The 21,860-nt window shown below is 39.8% G+C and overlaps 1 protein-coding gene across 1 annotated transcript in view; it reads right to left on the bottom strand.

Annotated features, from left to right (window-relative positions):
• Positions 1-3,929, bottom strand: part of LOC131625607 (uncharacterized) — a 41,874-nt gene extending 37,945 nt beyond the window's left edge. Inside the window, exons 1-4 of the mRNA XM_058896454.1 lie at positions 3,624-3,929; positions 2,803-3,542; positions 1,590-1,721; positions 44-1,494 (exon numbers count right to left, since the gene is read on the bottom strand). Coding sequence (XP_058752437.1) covers positions 44-1,494; positions 1,590-1,721; positions 2,803-3,542; positions 3,624-3,929 — 2,629 coding nt within the window. The remainder of the gene's footprint in view (positions 1-43; positions 1,495-1,589; positions 1,722-2,802; positions 3,543-3,623) is intronic.
• Positions 3,930-21,860: the final 17,931 nt, after the last annotated feature.

Here is a 21,860-nt window from a genome sequence, read left to right as displayed (position 1 = left end):
ACTGAGGAGGTGACCATTCAATCAGTACAGAATTCTCCACAACCAGCGTATAGTCTCATCCTCGATAATTCCTTTTTCAATAATGGCAACAACGATCCCAATTTGATAACATCCTTGACCAAGTAAATGTCTTCAACAATATCGATGGCATTTGCGGCATGAGTTCCATGGGAAGGCATAGGATTCTGTACAACGTTAGGTCCTTGAGTAGGGGTGAACTCAATAGCTTTTGAATCGAGCAGATCCTGTACTTTATGCATGAATCCTATGCAATGTTCAATATCATGCCCAGCAGCCCCAGAATGAAACTCACAGTGGGCATTAGCATCATAGTTAGGAGGAAGCTTAGCAGGTGGAGGGCCCATGGTACGAAGTTGCACCAAGTCCCCATGTAAGAGATGAGCGAGTAATTGTGCATATGTCATAGGTATGGGATCAAAAATTCTTGGTGGCCTCGACTTTTGCTGATACTGACGTGGGGGATGCCTTTGCTGTTGTTGTGGTTGTTGTTGAAGAGGAGTACTCGGTATAGTAACAGCGGATACCTGTTGATAAACATGGCCTTTACCTTTACCATAGTAAGTAGCACTTGTTTCACCTTCTCTCTTCTTAGCAAATCCGTTATATGGTTTCTTCCCTCCTGCCCCAGAAGAGGAACTAGCAGCACTTGGATTCTGTATTCTACCAGCCTTAATCCCACTTTCAATTCGCTCACCAATCATAACCAACTCGGCAAAACTTGAGGATGCAGAGCAGGCGGAGTAGTATTGGCCCTCCAGAGTGTTGGTGAACAAATCCATCATTTCTCTTTCCAACATAGGTGGCTGGACTCTAGCTGCCAACTCGCGCCATTTCTGTGCATATTCTTTGAAGGACTCATTAGCTTTCTGGGATAGATTCTGTAACTGAGTGCGATTTGGTGCCATGTCAACATTATACTGATACTGCTTTATGAAAGCATCAACTAGGTCCCTCCAACTTCGGATATTAGCTCTCTCCAATCTCATATACCATTCCAAGGATGCCCCAGTCAGGCTATCTTGGAAGAAGTGCATCAACAATCCTTCATCCTCAGAGTACACATGCATTTTGCGATAGTAAGCTCGGACATGTGTCTTAGGACAAGTATTCCCCTTGTATTTCTCGAAGTCGGGTACCTTGAATTTCGGTGGTACACGGACGCCAGGAACTAAACCAAAGTCATTGATATCCATACCCAATCCTTGGCCTTCCATCGCCCTCATCCTTTCCTCCAGACCTCTAAACATCCTTCCAGCATCCGGTGGAAACCCCCATTCACTTTCAGGAAACAAATCCTCGTGTCGGTCCTCTTCCAACACGGGGATAGCAGCAGCCCTTCTGATTTGTTGTGTGGTTTGTCCTTCAAGAGTAGGCTGGGGAGGCCCACGGGGATTACCTTGATTAGCAGCAGGAGGAATTACACCAGGTCCTCCGATCACAGGTTCACCATTAACACGAATATCAGCAGGATTTCTTTGCGGAGGTCCGCAACAACCTGAGCAACTGTGTCCATCCTGATTCTGAGTTCTTCTTGGCGATCAGCCATGTTTTGCATGACTTCCATGAACTGAGCCATCTGAGCAGTAACCTGAGTTCTCATCTGGATAAGATCGTCCCTTAACTGATCCATTTGCAGTGAGTGATTAGCCCTTGTGTAGTAGCGATGTGTAGGCGGAGGTGCAATTGCTGAAAGAGAAAACCTGATCAGTCAGATAAGAACACCATCTGATGTACCTGTTTGTGCATGATGTGCATGAGGTGCATGTGTGCATATGATGTGAGGTGCCATTTTCAGAGTATCCAAAATATTTAATATTAATCAAGAATGTTTAACAATGTGACAAAAGATAAACATCAAGAGGAAACAAAAGACCCAAATTTCATTAATAATCTCTTTTTGAGTTTGGGCATACCCATACATTGACAAGATAGTTCAAACAACAGAAAAGACAAAGGACCCCATCTAACAAGCCTGGTGGTGGTCATGAAATACAAGCTCAAACACTAATCCATCTTGGTGTAAAACAAAGGTCCTCCTTGTTTGAAGTGCTCGTCGCTCCACTTCTTAGTTTCATCAAACATCTTCTTAGTCACTTCTCGATCTCTTCCTTTGACAAAACTTTGAATCACCACATCTTTGCGAAACAACTCCCCATCTAACATATCACAGTGGGCCACCAAGCTCTCACATCCTTTGCAATCAGGGAGGGTATTCTTTTCAGATGTACTTTCCATTTCTGCTATCTGGTTTCTGAGCTTTGCATTCTCTTCTGTTAGTCGAGCGGAACGGAGATGACTACCTTTGAGTTGTGTCTCCACGGCTAACCTTTGAGTAATTTCCTCTTCAAGCTTCTTCTTGATTGCTACCCTCTGAGTGGTTTCCTCTTCAAGCTTCTTTTTCAAACCCTTTACCTCGGCCCTAGCCTCTTTCTCTACTCTGAGCTTGTGAGCCCTTAAGTCTTCTCTGTACTCTCGCTTGAGCTTTTCTTCTGCTTTCTTCACCGCTTCTTCTATAACCCTTTGATGGTCCTCAATACGAACAGTGGTAGCTCTTTCCCCCTTTTCAGTTCTGGCCCTTTTTTGAACTCTGGAAGATCCTCCTTTCAGCATTTTAACCTCATGTGCTAATTCAGCCCTTTTCTGATCCACCAAGAAGTACTTTATTTTAGCGTCTTCCCCTTTTTCTCGCAACCTGATATTCTCTACATGTACTTGGTTGTACTCCTCAGCTGGTACAGTGGCAGTTAAAATCTCAGGTGGTTGTTCATATAGAGGGCTAACCTTCGGGAAAGGCAGCAGGCGCTCCTTAACTCTTTCTTCAACCCATTCAGTATAAGCTTTCTTAGCAATAGCATTCTTTCCCCCAAGGTAGTTCGGTCTTCTGTATGAATTTTGTTCCACGCACTCCTTACTTTCTCCAAACCATCTGGATCGGTTCCTTTTTCAAAGCAAACGGACTCGAATATCTCTTTATCCAACGGCTTGTCCTTCAGTACAAAACCCAACTGGCGCAGTGCTAGCTTCGGATTATAGTTGATAACTCCTTTTGTCCCTATGAGAGGAACATTGCCAAAACTTCCACATCTGGTTATAACTTGCTCAATGTCCGTTCGGAGGTGATACCAAACAATATCATTTGCGGTAAGTCCCATAATCCTTTGGGGCCACTTCTGTGAATCTCTTGTAGTGACAAACGCTCCGCTTTTAGGCAAATGTGAAGAAAACCATTCGTACAGTATTGGCAAACAACCCCCAACTGATCCCTTTTTTCCATACCTAGAATGGATGGCATAATAAGTGTCGGCCAACAGAGTGGGTACAGGATTTTGATCCATGAAGAGACAAATGGCAGTGAGATCAACAAAATTTGGAATATTCGGGAACATCACTAATCCATAGATCATGACGGCCAGGAGAGCATTGAATTCTTTCCACTTTTCCTTATCAGCAAGGGTTTCAGCTTCCCTCATCAGAAATTTCACATAGAATCCATGGGTCCCACCATTAGGCTTCCAGTTATCCTTAACGTCCTTCATGCTCAAATAAAGAGCACCAGCAATGCGATCCATTTTGGGCTTCTCGGGTGCACACACAAAAGGAACCTTATGTTGAACTTTTATTTGAAGAATGTGTGCATACTCTTCGAGGGTAGGGGCTAGTTGGTAATCTTGAAAGGTAAAGCAACGCAGCTCAGAATCATAAAACTGAAGAAGAGTGTAGAGACCCCACTCATCAATACGAGTAGTTAACATAAGCAGAATGTGGCCATAAGTCTTTCTGAATTCATCCAAATTTTGCCCAGTAACTCGGGTGCTCAATCGGACCAAAGGTGTTATATCCTCACGGTAGAAACTGCAAGAGAAGGTATGCTTTGTAGTCTTTTTGTTGACGGTCACACTGTTAGCCATTCTTGATGAGAAGTGTTGACTTTGGATACCTGAAAAATGGCATGCATATGAATGTTAATCTCTTTTCTCTTTTTTCTTTCTTTCTTTTTTTTTTTCTCTTTTTTTTCTTTCTTTTTTTTTGAAATTAAACATGCTATGATGATTATGATGCAATGAAAGCTCCTCCCCACATAGGAGAAGTGTATGTTTCTTCTGAACAGGATTGGATGTCGCAGGACCAAAATCCGGCATAGATACCGCAAACCCATGAGAACCATAGTCACCAACATAACAGAACAGTCACCAACGGTACCTGTCATGAATATCCCACCCCACTCACAGGTGAATCTAGGTCAAGGTAGGTCAAAAGGTCTCCAGCGTTAGCAACTCTCCTGAAACACCATCATTGTTGCAAATACATGCCAACAACGGTATCCCATTCGAGTCTCAGCTGGTCGTGGGTCTCATGATCGCAATCAACAGAACCTGACATTCTGTTGGCGTCATGACTATCCACTCTATCCTAGGTATCCTATGTGTCAACTCTGGCCTGGGTATTGGGCCTTTTACCTCATAGAACATCCCACCCAACCTGCAAAACAGAACAGAAGACCCCAAGGAACACAGAATATAATCCATATGCATGATGTGCAAACAGAAATAAACATGATATGCAAGCAGAAAAGTAAACATGCAAACATATATACAAGGTATACACATAAAAACAAATAAACACCCAGTAAATAAACAAACAAACGGATAGGCTAGGATCGACTCACTAAGGATGGACCAGCAACAGGTCTAGCAACATCCCCAGCAGAGTCGCCAGCTGTCGCTACCGCGAAAAATGGAATCAGAGTCGCCACTAATATATTCATCCCATCGCGGGAAAGGAATATCAGAAACCTAACTCAGAACAAGAACAAGGTCTTTCGACCAGAGAACAGGGCACGGGAGTCGGTTACGCAAGGGGAAGGTGCTAGCACCCCTCACGCCCATCGTACTCGATGGTATCCACCTATGTTTGTTTCTATCTAAAGGGTGTCTAATGTCTAAAACCTAAATGCGAATGCATGCAAAATAAACACGGGGAAAAGAAGGAATTATTTACAACTGTGTTCGCTTAGGCCCCGCGACCCAATGCCTACGTATCCTTTTCAGGAATCAGAACGACCGTAGTTCGGCTCCATAGTTTCCATTTGTTTTGTGTTTTTTAGTTGAACAGCGGTTAAGGTCACGATCCACGATGCTCGACCTTTGGAGACTTATACGCCTAATTTTGGAAAGGACTTAACTTGTTCTTAGGTGCCTAACAAGGCAAAAGAAAATGAACTTGGGTTTGTGTTTTTTATGTAACTACATGATGAACAAAACCCAATACAAGGTTTCGCACCACTTCGTCACTTTGTTTTAATTCGAGCCTTTATTAAGTGTTTTAAATGTTTTTGGTTGGGTATTTTTTAAGGGAAATTACTTTGCGATTCGAATCACATAAAATTGTATAATGATCGAGAAGCAGATTAGGGAATGAATCCCACTCACTTCTATCCCATTATATAATGTTCGAGAAACAGATTAGGGAATGAATCCCACTCATTTCTCTCCCATTAATTAATGTTTGAGAAACAGATTAGGGAATGAATCCCACTCATTTCTCTCCCATTAAGTAGTGACCGAGAAACAGATTAGGGAATAAATCCCACTCATTTCTATGCCACTAAGTGATTGAGAAACAGATTAGGGAATAAATCCCACTCATTTCTCTATCACTTTCTTAATGTGATTCGCCTCTTTATTTATTAATGTTTTAAAGTTGAAAAAAGAAAAAGAATGAAAAAGGGAACTAACCTATTCTCTAATCTAAGTTATTCTAATCTAAGTCTAATGGCCCTAAGGTCAAGGATAACTGTCCTAACCTATCTCAATTCCTCTTAACAAAGAAGGAAGAGTCTAAGGGAACATGGCAAAAGAATGGAGTTACAACTCCAACAAGATGAGAAGAGAGGGAAGTAGCAAATCAAGGAAATAAATGTCCTAAATCAAACACAAAAGCCATATGGCACTATACGAAAATATTCACAAAGAGTTACCAAAGTATCGCTTGAATCGCTACTTAACAATTAGTGAACAAACATCAATTAACCGAAACAAAAAGCAAATGAAAACATGAACAAAGCTTAAAGTCAGTAGCAATTAGTTCATTTATAGGTCCAAGACCTTATACCAATCTATGTTAGTCAATTAACTTGAAACAAACAAAGTTCTAACAAAACTATACAAAACTAGGTCAAAACTAGTTAATAGAATTCAAATTAGGAGTGAAGTTAGAAGAATGCAATCAAATGATGGAAGTCAGTAGCTAATGACCTCTAAAAGGTGTCTAAGCAATCACAAAACAAGTCAAGAAGTTTCATACAAAATTATAGGTCATTCGGACAAGTTATAGTGCAATCGTTAACCAAAGGTAAGTTATGTACATGTAAGAAAGACAAATCAAGTAAAATAAGAAAACATGTCTTGAAAAATTCAACTCCAGTTCTTAGGTCCTCTAAACATCCCTACTTATATGTACAAAAAGAAACTAAGTCAATTGCATAAATGCAAAGCAAATTATAGGTCAAATTCACATGGTTATCCGTTTAGGAACGTACATAAATCGGGTATAGAAAATCTAATGAAAACCTAACCAAAACATAGAATTAAACTTTTATTTTTTTCACACAATATGGTATATGAGTCTACTGATATCACACAAAAAATGGCAATCAAATTCTACTCCTAAGGTATTAAACAAAATTAATTTGCAAAACCGATTGAACTTAAAAAACACAATGAACACACTAAAGAAAATGATTTATTAAAAACAACAAACTAAGTTCTAAAAATCTAACAAAAATATAAAAAATTTCTACACACATTATTCTATTTAAAACATATTTTTATTTATTTTTTATTCCAGTGGAAATTGAATTACAAGTCAAAAATTAGAGGGAAAACAAAATTAAGTAAATGAGAATCTACCTGAAACTGGGGGTGAGAAAGTAAACTCAACAAATGCTAATTCTATTCATTGGCGCTAAGGCCCAGACAAGAGAGGGTGCAGAAAACAATGGCGTTAAGGCCCAATCAACACGTGTGGCCCGTTAACATTTTATTATTCCATTTTTCCATTTTTCAGCATGATATTTATTTACAGCATGTGACACTCTTTATTTTCTTTAAGGGTTTTTATTTTCTAAGTGTAACGTGAATAACATGAACACAACATAATATCAATTGGTGCTATACAATATTAAGTCATATAGGACAAAAAAACAGAAGCCACCAATCAGAATGCGTCATCTCATTAAGCAATCATGTGGATAAGACAAAAAAACCAAAAAGCTTGGAAAATAGGCAAATGGACCAGTGCCACGTAAGCCGACGGAAAAGAAAACATGCACTTTGAACCAGACGCCGGAACACTGTTCCGGTCGTCTTCCCCAACCACTCCGCCGCCGGAGCTTAACCAGAATGCCCAGAATTTTAAAAAGGCGCCACCTTCCGACTTGATTTTTCACGCTGATCGCGGATCTGCGATTATTTTCTTACAATTCTCTCTCTATCATTCAAACCGAAACAAGTTATGTGAACCCTAACATTCAAGACTCTCCCTAAATCACACAAAGTAAGTACCAAAGCAATCCTCATGACACAAGGCATTCAACTACGCAATCCATACATTCATATGAGAACTATATTACACAAACCGAATTCATGTTCAATAAAAACGAATCCATACACAATATGCAACATCTTCAATGAAAACATGGTGGTATAAATCCTAACCCAATCCCTGATGACGGGTTCCAGGCCTATATGCTTCTAAATGCAAAGGAGTAGAGCTTACTTGTTGCGAATCTTGATTCAAAGAAATGAAAGAGAGTTCCACGAATCTTGAAGTTCCTAAGCGGTGATGGTGATGATGATGCTTTCACGCTTTTGATAAGAATGATGATGGTGACATGATGATGATGCTTCGATAGTGGAGGTCATGCCATGGTTATGAGAATTCAAGAGCTATGGCACTAATGAATGAATGGAGGTTTGAAGGTTGTTGAGATGAGAGTGAGGTTGTTATGGTGTAGATTGAACGGTTATGGTGGTGGTGATGGTGGTTGAAAAGTTTGTTGTGGTGGTTGGTGGTGGTGGTTGAAGTGAGAGAGAGTCGTTCGAGGGTGAGAGAGAAAAGAGTGAGGGATGATGAGAGAAGAATAGTTATGAGAGAGAGAAGAGATTTGTGAAGTGGGAGTTTATATGGAGGTAGTGTATGGTAGCCTATGGTATGGGGTGTAGCATCATAGCTTTTTCTCATCAAACTTAATGAACAAGATTGGCATTTAGAGTAAGTTCTCTTTTTCTTTCATGACTTCAGAACACTGCATAGGCAATTGGAGTAACGCATTGGGGTTTGTCCTTATGCGTTTTATGCTGCAGAATTTTGAGAGGTCTTGCCAGGAAAATAACACTCACGGTGCCAGCTTCATATATGTATATCTCTGATCATAGACCACCATTCAACTCAAACTTGTACTTAATGTAAAGGAGGCATTGGATGGATGAGTATTGGTGTTGGAGAGTTCATGATATAGTGGCTGCAAGTGTGACGAAAATGACCACAAATTCCTTGTGTCACAACTGAAGACGCGCGTGCACGAAGTCTGCCTGATGCCCGTCACAATGCCAAGCCCGAGCGCCTGAGTTTGAAGCTCTATATCTTTCTCTACAGACAACTGAATCTCAAGATTATGAGACCATTAGATAGAGGGCATGGGGGAGAACATGATGCAAGTGGAATGAGATATAACAAACGCCTTTAGCTCCTTAAAATTGGATCTGAGATTTGCCCACCACCTATTCGTAGAAATGTTGCGTGCGAGCTTCAAATCCATGACCATATCCTTGTCAAAATGTAACTCGGTTAGGGCGTGACTTGGGGCTCTTATAATTTGTTCAATACTTAACCAAATTCTCTGATGTTTGTCTTGTTAGATAGAGAATATGGAGAGGAAGAGATAGGTACCAAGTTTGAGGTTTTATTGTTCCTGAAATGTCCTAAAATGAGCCTTTAAATTGGCCCACCACGTGCTCGACGAAACGTCTCGCGCGTGCCCTGGAATAATGCCCAGCAGCCTGGCCTGAAAATATGAGATTCTTCCAACTTCTTAGCTTCATATCTCTTAATCTAGCCTTCAAATGAAAATCCTCCCAACTACAAAGTTGTAGAGGAACATGAGATGAACAATCTTCATGTTGAGCTTGTCTTAAAATAATACCTGGAAGCTTGTGTAACAGGGACTCAAAGTCAGCTGATCAACCATGTTTAGAACCCTCAAATATTTTTCTAAGTATTAGAACTTGCCACTTTTAGAAATTTCCCATTTTAACCAACTTTCCCAAAATGGTAATCTTTAGTACAAATTTGATTTTATTTATTTCCTTGACTTTTCTTTGACCGATTTCTCCACCAAAAGTCAACATTTGACAGTTGACTTTGACTTTGATCAAAAGGTCGGCTTTTCCCTGATTTTTCCGATTCCAGATGAATTTCCCAATTAATCCTCTTCTGATTCACCTCTCAATCAGTTTTCCACCAAAGAAGCTTCAATGAATATATTTCTTCAAAGCAACCATACTTTACGCTCAAAATTAATTCCTGATTAACTTTTGGTCAAAGACATCTCCCACACAGAAGCTCTTTTCTTATCAATTTTCTTGAACAGTAACTATGACATAAATGAATGTATTAGATGAATGACCTATATGAGATATGCACATGAATGTTATATGACAGCCAATTGGGTATAAATAAGTGGGAAAATTTTGGGGTGCAACAGGTATGTAGAACTCAAATCAAAGAACTATCATCCAGAGATAGAACATGATGCCTGCTCTGGTACAAATTGAAATTATGGCGTGATAGATCCAAATGTCGATAAAGATGTGAAGACAAATGATCTCTAAAAAGGAATCAGTAAAGAATATACGGAAATATACCAAAGTGAAATATAAAAGACATAAGAAATTGTTGACCCAGTTCGGTGAAATCACACCTACTATGGGGGCATATCAAGCCAGGAATGAAGTCCACTATCAATAGTATTAATTCAGAGTTAAACTAGTCCCAAGCTAACTCCTCATTTAATCCCTACCCAATGACCCTTCTATCTAGGTCCTCCCTAGAAATGGAATACCCCCATCCCAATTCCAATCATCACAATGATGTTGTACAGTTCTCCAGTCCCAGGAGTTGTAGCAACGGCCTAATATCCATCTCCTTCTAATTCCAAATATCTAAAAGTTTGGAAGACATACTTCCATGACAATCCCTAGCTAAGAACCTTGACTATAACCATGAATCTGGAGTTACTTCAAAGCTTCCTCCAAGAACAATACTTCTCTTGCATACAGGCTTCGAGGATCACATAGCTAACCTTCCCATAGGCCGGGAGGATTACCTTGACAAGCCCTAATGACTACATATTTTATGCTCGGTGGTTGTCACCCTTTCTAGGTTACAAAGTATTCTATTTATAACCTATACCCAACTAGATCAGAGTCTTCAATCTCAGCAAATTTGCTGTTTCAATATAGTAGTAACTTCTGCTACTATCAAGGTCTTCATTCTGTTTGTTCCCAAGAATATCTCTATAATTAAAAACTATATAACCTTCAATATTCTAATTTGATTCGCCTGAATGATTCTTCAAATCTTCATATTGATTCTCCAGACTTGTCATATATCATGCCTTTATTTGATTTGCACAATATACCTAAATATCATGCAATCTTCTGTATAAATCAAATCACATAGATTTAATTAAAACACTTCAGCTCGGCATGATGTCGTAACATCCCATGTGACATCTTCTTTATTTGTTTTACAAAAATTAAGCCAACTCTAAAACCAGAGAACTAACAGAAGAAAATAGAAAAAATTCTAAAATTAATTTTTAAATTCGGAAAAAAAAAGGGATAGAAAATATTTTTTGTGATTTATAAAAAAAAATTGGAGTTAAAAATGTTAAAGGATCATTCAAAAATAAATTAGAAAAGAAAAGGAAATTAAAATGTATTTAAAAACAAAAAGGAAATAAAATAGGTTAACGCCTAGCTAGGTGGCATGTTTCTATTGGTCAAAAGTTTGAATTTCCCACCAACGCGCGCACAAAGCTTCATCGTTTTCAACCTCAAGTCGACTTCTGCAAATCCATGAACTCTGTGTTTTAAGCTCAATCAACACATGTTTGTGCTTCCGCTCATGTCATCATTCATCTCCACTGCATTAGAGCCATTGATTGGCTATGAGAAAAGAAAATTAAATGACAAATATAAACAATAAATTTGAGGTAAGTGAGAGCTTTCAACCAATGAACCAAGACGAAGAGAGTGGTAACTTGTTTTCTCGGAAAATGTAACTCGTATCTACATTTTCACTTGAAGCTTCAAAGGTCAACAATGGTGAAATCGAGTTAAAGGCTGTAGGAGATTACAAGCTTCAATAATGGTTCAATTAGCTTCAGAAGGTGTCGATGAGTGATTTTTGGCAGAGATTTGAAGTTAAAACAAGCTTAAAATGGAAATAGGTTTTCTGGTTTTTTGAAGCTTTCGTGAGTGAGAATGGCAGAGTTTCAGTGGATACCCAAGCTTGCAAATGAAGGGAAAATGACCATCTATTATAGGAAATGAAATCAAGTCATGGAACATGTGAGATTCAAATCCAAAACGTGTGAACCATGTTGTAATTTCTTGTGTTGCAATCCCTGTGAGAATGAGAGTGAAATGGGTGAAATGTTGAGGAAATATGGTTGTTTTGCACTCTAGTCTACGCGTTTTGCAAGGACAAATAAGTCTGCACACGTGTTTGTGGTCCCAAGTGAAGATTTTGTGATTTCAAGTTTTAGATCAAGCGCAAAATGCAAAATTCATTGCATCATGTTTGAGCTTAGGCCAAATGAAATTCCCTCGTGGGTTTTGAGATGTTATTTGAGCCAAATGATCTCCTCATGACATAAAATTAAATGCAAAAAGAACCAAGTCAAAAGTGTGTTTGAGTTGAAACGGTGTGGATGACAAGTTCAGGTCATAAGCAGGAATTCTAGGTCAGGCAATAGGTCGTCCCGATTTTGGATGGGCTTTTGTGTACAAAATGGCATCTCGGCCAATTCCAAAATTGTGGTTTTTAGAGGTAAAATTTATGATTAACTCTTGAATCAAAGTTATAGAGGGGATTTGTTCCATACTCGGGATGTTTATGCGGACGCGAATTGGGATGTGTTACAGAGAGAGGTAGGATGTATGACTTAGCCGAGGAGTTGATCTAGCTGAGGAATTGACTTAGCCAAGGATTTCACCTCGTCGAGGACTACACTTGGTCGAGTATTGCACCCAAACAAGCTGTAGTGCTAGAAATTAAGACGCGTACTAGAGGCATATAGAAAGTCATAGGCACAACTCAGACATAACGCTTGGCTGCTACGAACAACCCGATTGTAACTTATGCTTGAATGTGCCATTCATGGCGGGATAAAAAAGGACGTGGAAAACTTCTGTAACCATGGAAGTCCTAAAGACACCTCTTAAATAAGGCTTTAAGGGACCAATCTGAGGCTATAAAAGAGGCTCCCGACAGAGGGATAAGCAAGAGACATCTCATGGAACAAAGTGCATTGCTCAATGATTCCAAATCCCCAAAACTCAACACAATAATAGCCAGTTTGCCAGCTTCCCTCACCTCTAAGGGGAAGCTCTACCATATCTAGTTTTTTAACAAAGAGCATTGGCACCCACCGTGGGGCCTCGGTAAAATTTATCCTAGGCCACACTCATCAACCTAGAAATGACTTCAGAAATTGATCCTCCAGACATGGCACAATTGATGACCATGATTGATGACCTACGAAAGCAAAACGAGACACTGCAAGATAGCGTTTAGGTTTTACAACTCCAAAGTTAAGGAGATGGAGAAAAGTAAGACAAGATTCTTGAGCTGCAACCGTTGTCTCAAAAAATTTGGGAGGACTAAGTTCCTGAAAAATTTCGGAGCTCCGTTGCTTACCACATATAACGGTAAGTTAAACTTCCAGGAGCATATTATTTTCGTTAGCAACCAAATGGCGATAATAGGCCCCACGGACTCTTTGAAATATAAGTTGATGGCTGGTACTTTCAAGGATGTAGTCTTAAGGTGGTGCATGAGCCTACCTCGACAATCCATCGAAAGCTATCAGGACCTCATAAAAAAGCTGATACAACACTTCTCAGCTAATAGACGCCAAAAGACCTCCACAACAACGATGTTCAGCATTTGACAAGGACACCCAAATTTTGTAAGGGAGTACCTTGCGTGGTTTAATGAATAAACTATCAAGGTTTCTCATCCCAACCAGGAGATACTCGTGAGAGCGTTTCAACATGGTCTTCAGGTCGGGCAGTTCAACGAATCCCTGGAAAAGAAGCTGGTCAGGAACATGAACGAGATCATTACTCGGGCCGAGTGCTACATCAAGGGTGAAAAGAGTAACCGAGATAAGAGATCCCGGGAACCTTCCTAGAATTCAAAAGGCCGAGAAGAAGGCTCGGCGAGATGACAGAGCTACTCAGAAGCTAAATAGGCGACCACTAGAGCGGGCAGGAAATATCATTACATTGAACACTAAGATGGGAGACATATTCCAAGAAGAGTCCCATATAAACCTCATCGCGGATCCTCTAAAATCAAAACTGGCCAACGTCGTGCTTGGGAAAGATGCCAGGGCCTGGTGCAGTTACCATCACCTCCGGGGTGACCATACCGATGATTTCAAGCAGCTGAAAAAGGAGATCGAGGCCCTTATAAAAAGGGCACCTATCAACCTATGTAAAGGATAGTAGGAAGAGATATCCTAACTGGGAATAGCCTGATCATAAAGATTCCTCGCGTCACAAAAAGGGGAAGGAGTCCAAAAAAGTGCACGAGGTGAGGGCGATCCATCATACCCTTAATACCATAGCAGGCAGATTCGTAGGTGGGGGTGAAATGAGTTCATCCTAGAAAATATATATGGTGCTGTTTACGGTGATTTCCGGTAAACAACCGCTAGTCTTCTAAACTATAATAAATATGATTTGGTTACTCGCAGGATCGACTAGATTGATCCTAGGACATAGTCAAAAAGGTTGTTATTCATGATAGTTCAAATTATGTCTATAGTTAATTCGTTCTCGAAATAAGAAATACTTAATCAAAGAAATAAAGATTAACAATCACCTTATTACACACATAAGCGTAACATCAGCGAAGGATGAGACAAATATAAAATATAAGACAGAACTGTAAAGTGTAAGAATCTTAAAACGTAAAAACTGAAATGCTTCGAAACTAAATAAAATGAAAATAAAGAGTGCAGGAATGTAAATGACAGAAAGTAAACGAAATGCAGAATTATCAAAGATACTGGAATAAAGGAAAATATGAATGTGTTTAAATTGGTGGTGGTGTCATACGTACATTTCTCAGCGAAAACTCGTTCTCTTAACACTTGGTACTTAAGCAATATGTGAGTGATTTGTACAAAATGAATACACGAAATCCTAACATTAAGACCCCTATTTATACTAGTTTCGACCCTAACGGTCCTATACTAATCTAATGCCACGTTGCCCATAGAAAATCTAGGGATGCCATCTGTCTTCGTGCGGTTACATAAACTACTTTGAAATTCAAATCATCCCGCCTGAATCCTCCTTCGACGCGTGGCAACATAATTAGAAACAAGAATACCACGGAAATACGCTAAGCTTCTGTACTTTGCATGCTTCGTGAAAATGTTTAAGTCCAAAAGACAATTTCTTTCGAATTTAGCCTCAGTGCTAACTGTCTCTGTCCCAACTTAAACTAACACTTTCGAATATGGCCATCAGTAGCCATTTTTGATCCCAAAGATGATCATCAGTAACCATCTTCCTTCGAGTTTCAGGTCTTCGAAGGATATTCTTCCCAAACGAAATCTTCAGCTAACAAATTGCCCCCAATAAATGGCTGTTACGAAGACAAGATAAATAGGTGTTACTTGTTATAATGAGATTTCGTTTTACTTACTTCTCAGAGTTCCAAGACTGTTGACTGACGTCATAATCATCTATAACCCTGTTTCCAAAACGTCTTGTCATTTTCAAAAATGTCTTTTCATAACTTACATTCCCACATTCTTGTCCTGCTTCAAGATCATTAGTCCTATATCCTAGGAGTAAAGCTAATAATTATTCGACCGCCGTTGGATTAAATCAACGCTTGCCGCGTGTCTCTTGGCTTTTACCTAAAAGATTTGAAAGGGTTTCCGTTAAACCTTTAAATACTTGAACTTATACTCCCATACAACTTTCACTTCTACCTCTTCATTCTCTTCATAGAAAAGAACATCTTTGGTTACCTTCAAACCCATTTCCCAAATCAAAAACTGTCCATGGCGTCTTCTTCAAATGTTCTTCAACCTGTTCTAAAACCTCAAAATCCTATACGGACAGGAGATCAAGAATATATACCAAGCCCGAACACTGCAGACGCACGCGCCATTTACGCTTCTCAGGTAATCATTCCCTTTGAACTTTCTGGAAAAACTCATGCCTTCATGGGTCCTTTACCAGGAGAGAGTAACTCTACTTTGAGTAAATTCTTTCCTGCTTATTATAAAACTAGGCCTTTAGTTAGAAAGAATAAAATAGATGAAGATGGCCACCCAGTCTTAGCAAATCCTAATTGTGTAAAGGAAACCTCGACTGAAACCCCTTCAGTCTTAGAGAAAATTAGGTTAAACTATATAACCAATTTTGTGAAAGTCTTTAGGTCAATTCCTTTAGCAAAAGATCCTGAGTTGTACTACGCCTGGCTAGCAAGAGTAGAAAAACAAAAGGCTTCTTTTTGGAAACAACTGGGGATTTATGATTTAATCCAATTATCCAAAACAGGTTTAGAATACAACCAAACCATGTTAGTAGCGTCAGTTAATTTCTGGGATGCTTCCCATAACACTTTCCATCTCCCATGTAGAATGGTCACTCCCACTCTTTTCGACATAGCTGCTATCACGGGGCTTCGACCAACCGGCGAAACCTTTGACCCCAATGTCATGGATACTAATACCATCAACTTTAACGAAGCAACGGTTACTTATACTGCTTTCATTCAACAATATCATGATGAGAAAAATGAGGTGGTCTCGGACAAAGAGCATATTGCTTTCTTGGCATTATGGCTCTCGAGGTGCGTTTTCTGTTCTAGGTCCATACAGGTAGCAAAGAGGTATCTTTGTATGGCCAATCAGCTACATGTTGGGACACAACTAAACCTAAGCCAGTTAATTCTAGGATTTCTCTATGAGAATCTAGGCGAAGCAACAGACCTTGTTAAGAACTATAAAGCAGGATCCCTGCTTTTCGCTGGTCCTTTCTGGCTGCTGCAACTATGGCTCAACGCTACTTTCGAGGCTCATCTCCCATTTCGAGGTGTTGTGAATGAAGAAGATCCGAATATCAAAAATCGAACTGTAGAAGGAACCAGGTTGGCTTTGATAACCCGGAAAGAAGAAACTGGGAAGCTTCGCGAACATTTTTTAGCATATGTCATGATGTTTGCTAAGTGTTATCAATTTAGCCCTTCAATAGCTCCATTCGTACAAAGGGCAGTGGGTCCTGAATGGTTCACTCGAAGGTTTCCAGCAATGTCCCCGGATCAACAAACTGAATCCATGATTATTTGGGAAGCTTTCCTTACCCCAAGTCTATTCTATCACCGTCTTCGACCTTCCAAAGGCCAATGTGTTCTTCTTTGCTACCAACCAATTCTGGTATCGAGACAATTTGGGTTGGTTCAAATAAAACCCAAATGCTTGTACGAGAAAAGGAACCATATGTGTCTACATACTTTGCATCTAGCTGAAGATGAGTGTGAATCAAAAATCGCCAGATACGCTGGTGTTACCAATCTTTCTTCTGTTTCTTTCGAACCTTCCTTTGACTCCACTCCAAATTTCCAACAATGGTGGACAGATTACTACACCATGCAAATCTTCGATGCTGAGAGCCTTACTCGAGAACTAACTGAAGCTTTTGCTGATGAGCAGGAAAACTTTCACAAAGGTACTTCGACTCATATTAAAGAAATCCAAGCCTTTCAAAAATTCTTTAAAACTATTTACAGGCCTGATGATCTTAGTCGGACCATTCGTGAAGCTGCAGTTATTTTACGCGAAAAGTTTTCTGCTAAACTGGATAAGTTGAAACTGCCCCCGTCTGTTCGACCAGAACTGCGTTATGAAGTGGCTTTCAAACTTAATCCTCTGAAATTCCCTCCACTGCCAAGCGCTGATTTTGGTGTGGCTTTGAGCCCTCCTTTCCCAGACTAGTTCGTGTGTGGGAATGGTTTAAAAATTCTTCGAGAACAATCTAAAAAACGCGTTGAACGAGTGGTCCCGACTAAGCATACCCTGGATACTTTCAAAGGACATCTCCATTTAGATCTTGAACATGTTCGTGTCTTGACTCCAATACCCGAAGGTTTGGGTTTAGACATTTTTCCACCTGACTTTCCCTTTCCCGTTGGAATACTGATTCCAATTTTACTTACAGCCGTTACTCGAAAGAGAAAGATCAAAGAGGCCCCTGCACAGAAGGTTTCTGGAGTTTCGAAGAGCAATAAGCCAAGTTGGAGTGATTCTATTACTACTGTAAAATAACCCACGGTATATACATACTTTATATTCCCATTTATATATCTTGTGCATGGTACTTGCTTTACTCAATCTATATTTTCAGAGCTCGAAGCCTCCGACACATTCGAAGCGAAAAGCTTCTCAAACCGTTGTTTCAGAAGATGATGACAAATCTCCTCCTCGCACTAGGCAAGCCCACAAGAAAAGACAGAAAGCTGTCACTCCTTTAGGCAAAGAAAAAGGGTCTGGGTCTTCGAAGATTACATCACCGGGTGACAAGGTGTCTTCCGAAGAATCACCTTTAAAAGGTGGTAGTAACGTTCTTGTCGTAGAGAGCCACAACTCGAGTCCAGATAACATTCCAACCAAGGTATTCGGATCTCACAACATAATCATCTCTATAAACTTTAACTTAAACAATTAAGTCAACATTTTACCTTATGATTGTAGGATGATGTTGGCACAGCCACTTCTGATCTCAAAGCCTTCGACCTCGCCATTGACCTTGATAATCTCCAAGGTAAGCGCATGTTCTTTCTTATGACAAATAGATTTCTTGCAACTTTTCCCTTTATAATGTATTCTAATTACTCATTGCAGACAAATCTCACGTGCTTTCGCCAGTTGTCGAAGACGCTCAGCCCCTTGCGACCATTATTCCTACTATTCCAGTTGAAGAAATCCATTCAACTGATGATTCTCCTCCTGCCCACAAGAGTGAAAATATGGGAGCAGATCGTCAATGTTCAGGTAGTAACAATGCAGCTGGACAACCAACTGTTAGTGAGGATACTGTGTCTGAACAAGATGCGATGGAGGAAGCTTCCAAATTGGCCACAACTGGTCCTCATGAAACTCCACCCTTTGGGACCATAGTTTCTCCTGAAACTACTTCGACACCTGCCCCAGTAATGCCTACTCCTTCAGAATTGGAGAAACTCAAACAAACTGATCCCCTCAACTTCCTCAAGTCCATGATGAATATTGATAGCATTTCGCCTCTTGGGCTCGAAGCTTCTTCAACTGTTCAAGCAGAGTCTGGTGACAAAGATGACATTCCTAGTCTTCTTCATCAGATAAAGGAAAAGTTCTTCGAAACCAACCTTGTTGAAGTTCTAAGTAAGGACCCTACCAGATTTCATAGCTTAAACCAACTTTTGAAGAAGGTGGATCTATTTCTGGTTTCCAAAGAAGTCTCAGAGGTGATTGTTTTGCTGGGTTATCTGATCGAACAGCTTCAGTCAAGCATTCTTCGAAAGCGAAATGTTGATGAACAACTTACTACAAAGGTGGCTTCTCACAGTTCTTCATGGGAAGCTGCTACTGATGCGACAAAGAAGGGTGACGCTCTCAAGCTTAAACGGTCATAGAAACAAAAAGAGTATGACGAATGTGAGCAGAATATCAAATCCTGGAAGCAGGAAATTACTATGCTTGAAGAGAAGATAAAAGAGGCTGAATCTCGTAAGGAAACAATTCAACAAATCAATGAGCAAGAATTGACTGAAGTTGCACATTTAGGAATCCAGCATTTCGAAGCTACGCAGAAACTAGTGCCCGAAATCGAAGAATTGAAGAAACAACGGGCTCTGATTGAACTTTGCATGTCTTCGTGGGAGGTTCAGTATTCGAAGATAAAAGACAATCTTCCTAGGGATTTCAATTAGTCGTTTCGAAATGTGTACTTCCTTTTGTAATGCGCATTTAATTATTTTTGTAATCGAATTCCTCCAGGAATAATATATATATATATGCAACTTTTGTCTTTCAATCTCCCCACATATTTTATTTTGCAATTGTCGTAAGTAATGCCCTAGCACTTCTCCAAACTAGCAAAATATACTTTTTTTATTGTCACAGTAATTTTAATAAATGCACCCATGTGACATGATTATCCTTCGCAGCCCTTTGATCCTAGACTTGACGTTTCTACTCCCTTAGCTGTAACCATCATTGAAAGATGACGTCACTTTTTCCAAAACGTCTATTTGAGACGTGCGTGCATCAATTCTTATAATGATTACACTTCAACTTCCAAGGGCGGGAAACGGAGGAAGCCATAACTTCTCTTTGGAATACCAAACGCAATCTAATCAACATTAAAAATGAACCATTCCTTCACTGCTGATTTATTCTATATAAAGGGTTGGCATTCCACTTCTTCCTTCACACTTTCTTCAACTCTTTGCCTGAAAATTTCATCTCTTCTTGCCTTCTTCTTTCCAAAAATATTTTCCAAATTTTCCTCTCTAAATGGCACTACCCTTAACTCATACTAACGTCAGGGCTTGCATCAAAAAAGAGTTCAAACTTTCTGAAGAGGAGTTTGATGAAAACTTCATAAGTCTCAGTGCCCTTTTTGCTAACCAAGATCTTAACTTTTACCATGAAATCCTGGAGGGATCTGTTTAACCCAACTTGTTAGCGGACTTCTGGATGTTTGCGTCTCTGCACATAGATCCGGAAGGCCGAACCACTATTGTTTCTGAGGTTCGAAGGGCCCATATCACTATCACTCCCTCCACAATCTCCAACCTGATGAGATGCAACAACTCTGGGGAGACTTTTGATGATAATGTCTTCAACATGACTACTCATCTTCTGATGAGAACTCTTATGGATAACGACCCTTTCAACGCCAAGGTCATTAGGATCTGGCACCAACTCCTCGTGGGCAACTTTCGTCCACGAAACCATGATCAAAATAACATCATGGTGGAGGATTTGGAGTTTATACTCTGCGCCCTACGTGGGAAGAAAATCAACTTTCCTTTGATGATCTTCAAAGGACTTGTCGAAGAAGTTTCCATGGTTGCTGCTCGACAAGGTGTAGTGACGTGTCTTCCATATGGAAGGCTCTTGTCCTACCTATCCCTCAAACAGGGGATAGTTAGGAGGATGCGCAGAGCTGGATCTTTGGACATGTTCGAGGCGGAAAGCTTGCCCCTGCTGTCTCTAGAGGGTTTAAATCAGAGGATCAACTAGGAGTTGGGTTGTTTTAGGCTTCATGTTTTGCACATTGTAATCTTCAATGTTCTTTTTTTTTCTCTTTTAACCAACTTGAATGTACTCCTCTGACATTAATGAAAGATATTTTGATGTGTCTTTGATCTTCTTACTGTATTTTACCATGCATGTTTGTTTGAACAGACGGCCATTTTGGTGTTGATTCAACCATTTTGGCCTACGTAGGACCTTTAGAATATCTACGTTTTTGAAAGAATCTTTGCTTCATGCATGCTTGGTTTGTATCTTTCAGATACTTCCCATTTACCCTTAAGATCCTACAATCTTCTGCCAATTCTTCTATTTCATAAGCGTTATTTGAAAACACTTTCAAGATTCGAAAAGGGCCTTCCCAATATGGGGACCATTTACCTAACGCCTGATTCTTTCGATCTATAGGTAAAATAGCTTTCCAAACCAAGTCATTACTAATAAACGTTTTACCTTTCACCTTTTTATTATATGCTCTAGACACTCTTTCTTTTTGTCTTTTTATCATCTCCAATGCTCGAAGTCTGTCTTCGTCCAAATCCACTAATTCATTCATCATCAATTCCCAATAAGTGTTTGGAGGAATTTCTGCTTGCCTTTGGATTCTGACTGATTGTAGGTATATTTCGATTGGAAGCACCGCGTCGTGTCCAAACGTTAATTGGAAAGGCGTAGTGTTTGTAGCTTCTTTTGGAGATGTTCGACAGGCCCAAAGCGCTTGGTCCAAAGTCTTATGCCAATTCTTGGGTTTTTTCCCTACATGTTTCTTTATGAGACCAATTATTATCTTATTTGCTGCTTCGACTTGTCCATTTGCCTGAGCATAGTACGGTGTGGAAGTAAACAACTTGAACCCCATTTCTTTGGCGAAATCTTGCATCTTTCGCCTAGTGAACACTGATCCTTGATCTGTGGTTATACTTTCTGGGATTCCGAATCTATATATGATTTGTTTTTGAATAAACTCGATCACAGCCTCCTGATCCACATTCGCAAGTGGTATCACTTCGACCCATTTTGTGAAGCAGTCTATTCCCACTAAAATTTACCTTTGACCTTTAGAAGACTTGGGGTGAATTTCTTCTATTAAGTCTAATGCCCAGCCTCTGAAAGGCCATGGTTTTATTATTGAACTTAATTCATTTGCAGGGGCATGTTGAATACCTGCATGTTCTTGACATTCTTGACATCCTTTTGCATATTCTATGCAATCTTTCAACATAGAGGG

Source organism: Vicia villosa, unplaced genomic scaffold (genome assembly GCF_029867415.1).
Source record: "Vicia villosa cultivar HV-30 ecotype Madison, WI unplaced genomic scaffold, Vvil1.0 ctg.000227F_1_1, whole genome shotgun sequence".
In the NCBI taxonomy this organism is placed as follows: Eukaryota; Viridiplantae; Streptophyta; class Magnoliopsida; order Fabales; family Fabaceae; genus Vicia; species Vicia villosa.
This window is presented reverse-complemented; position numbering and strand designations above follow the sequence as displayed.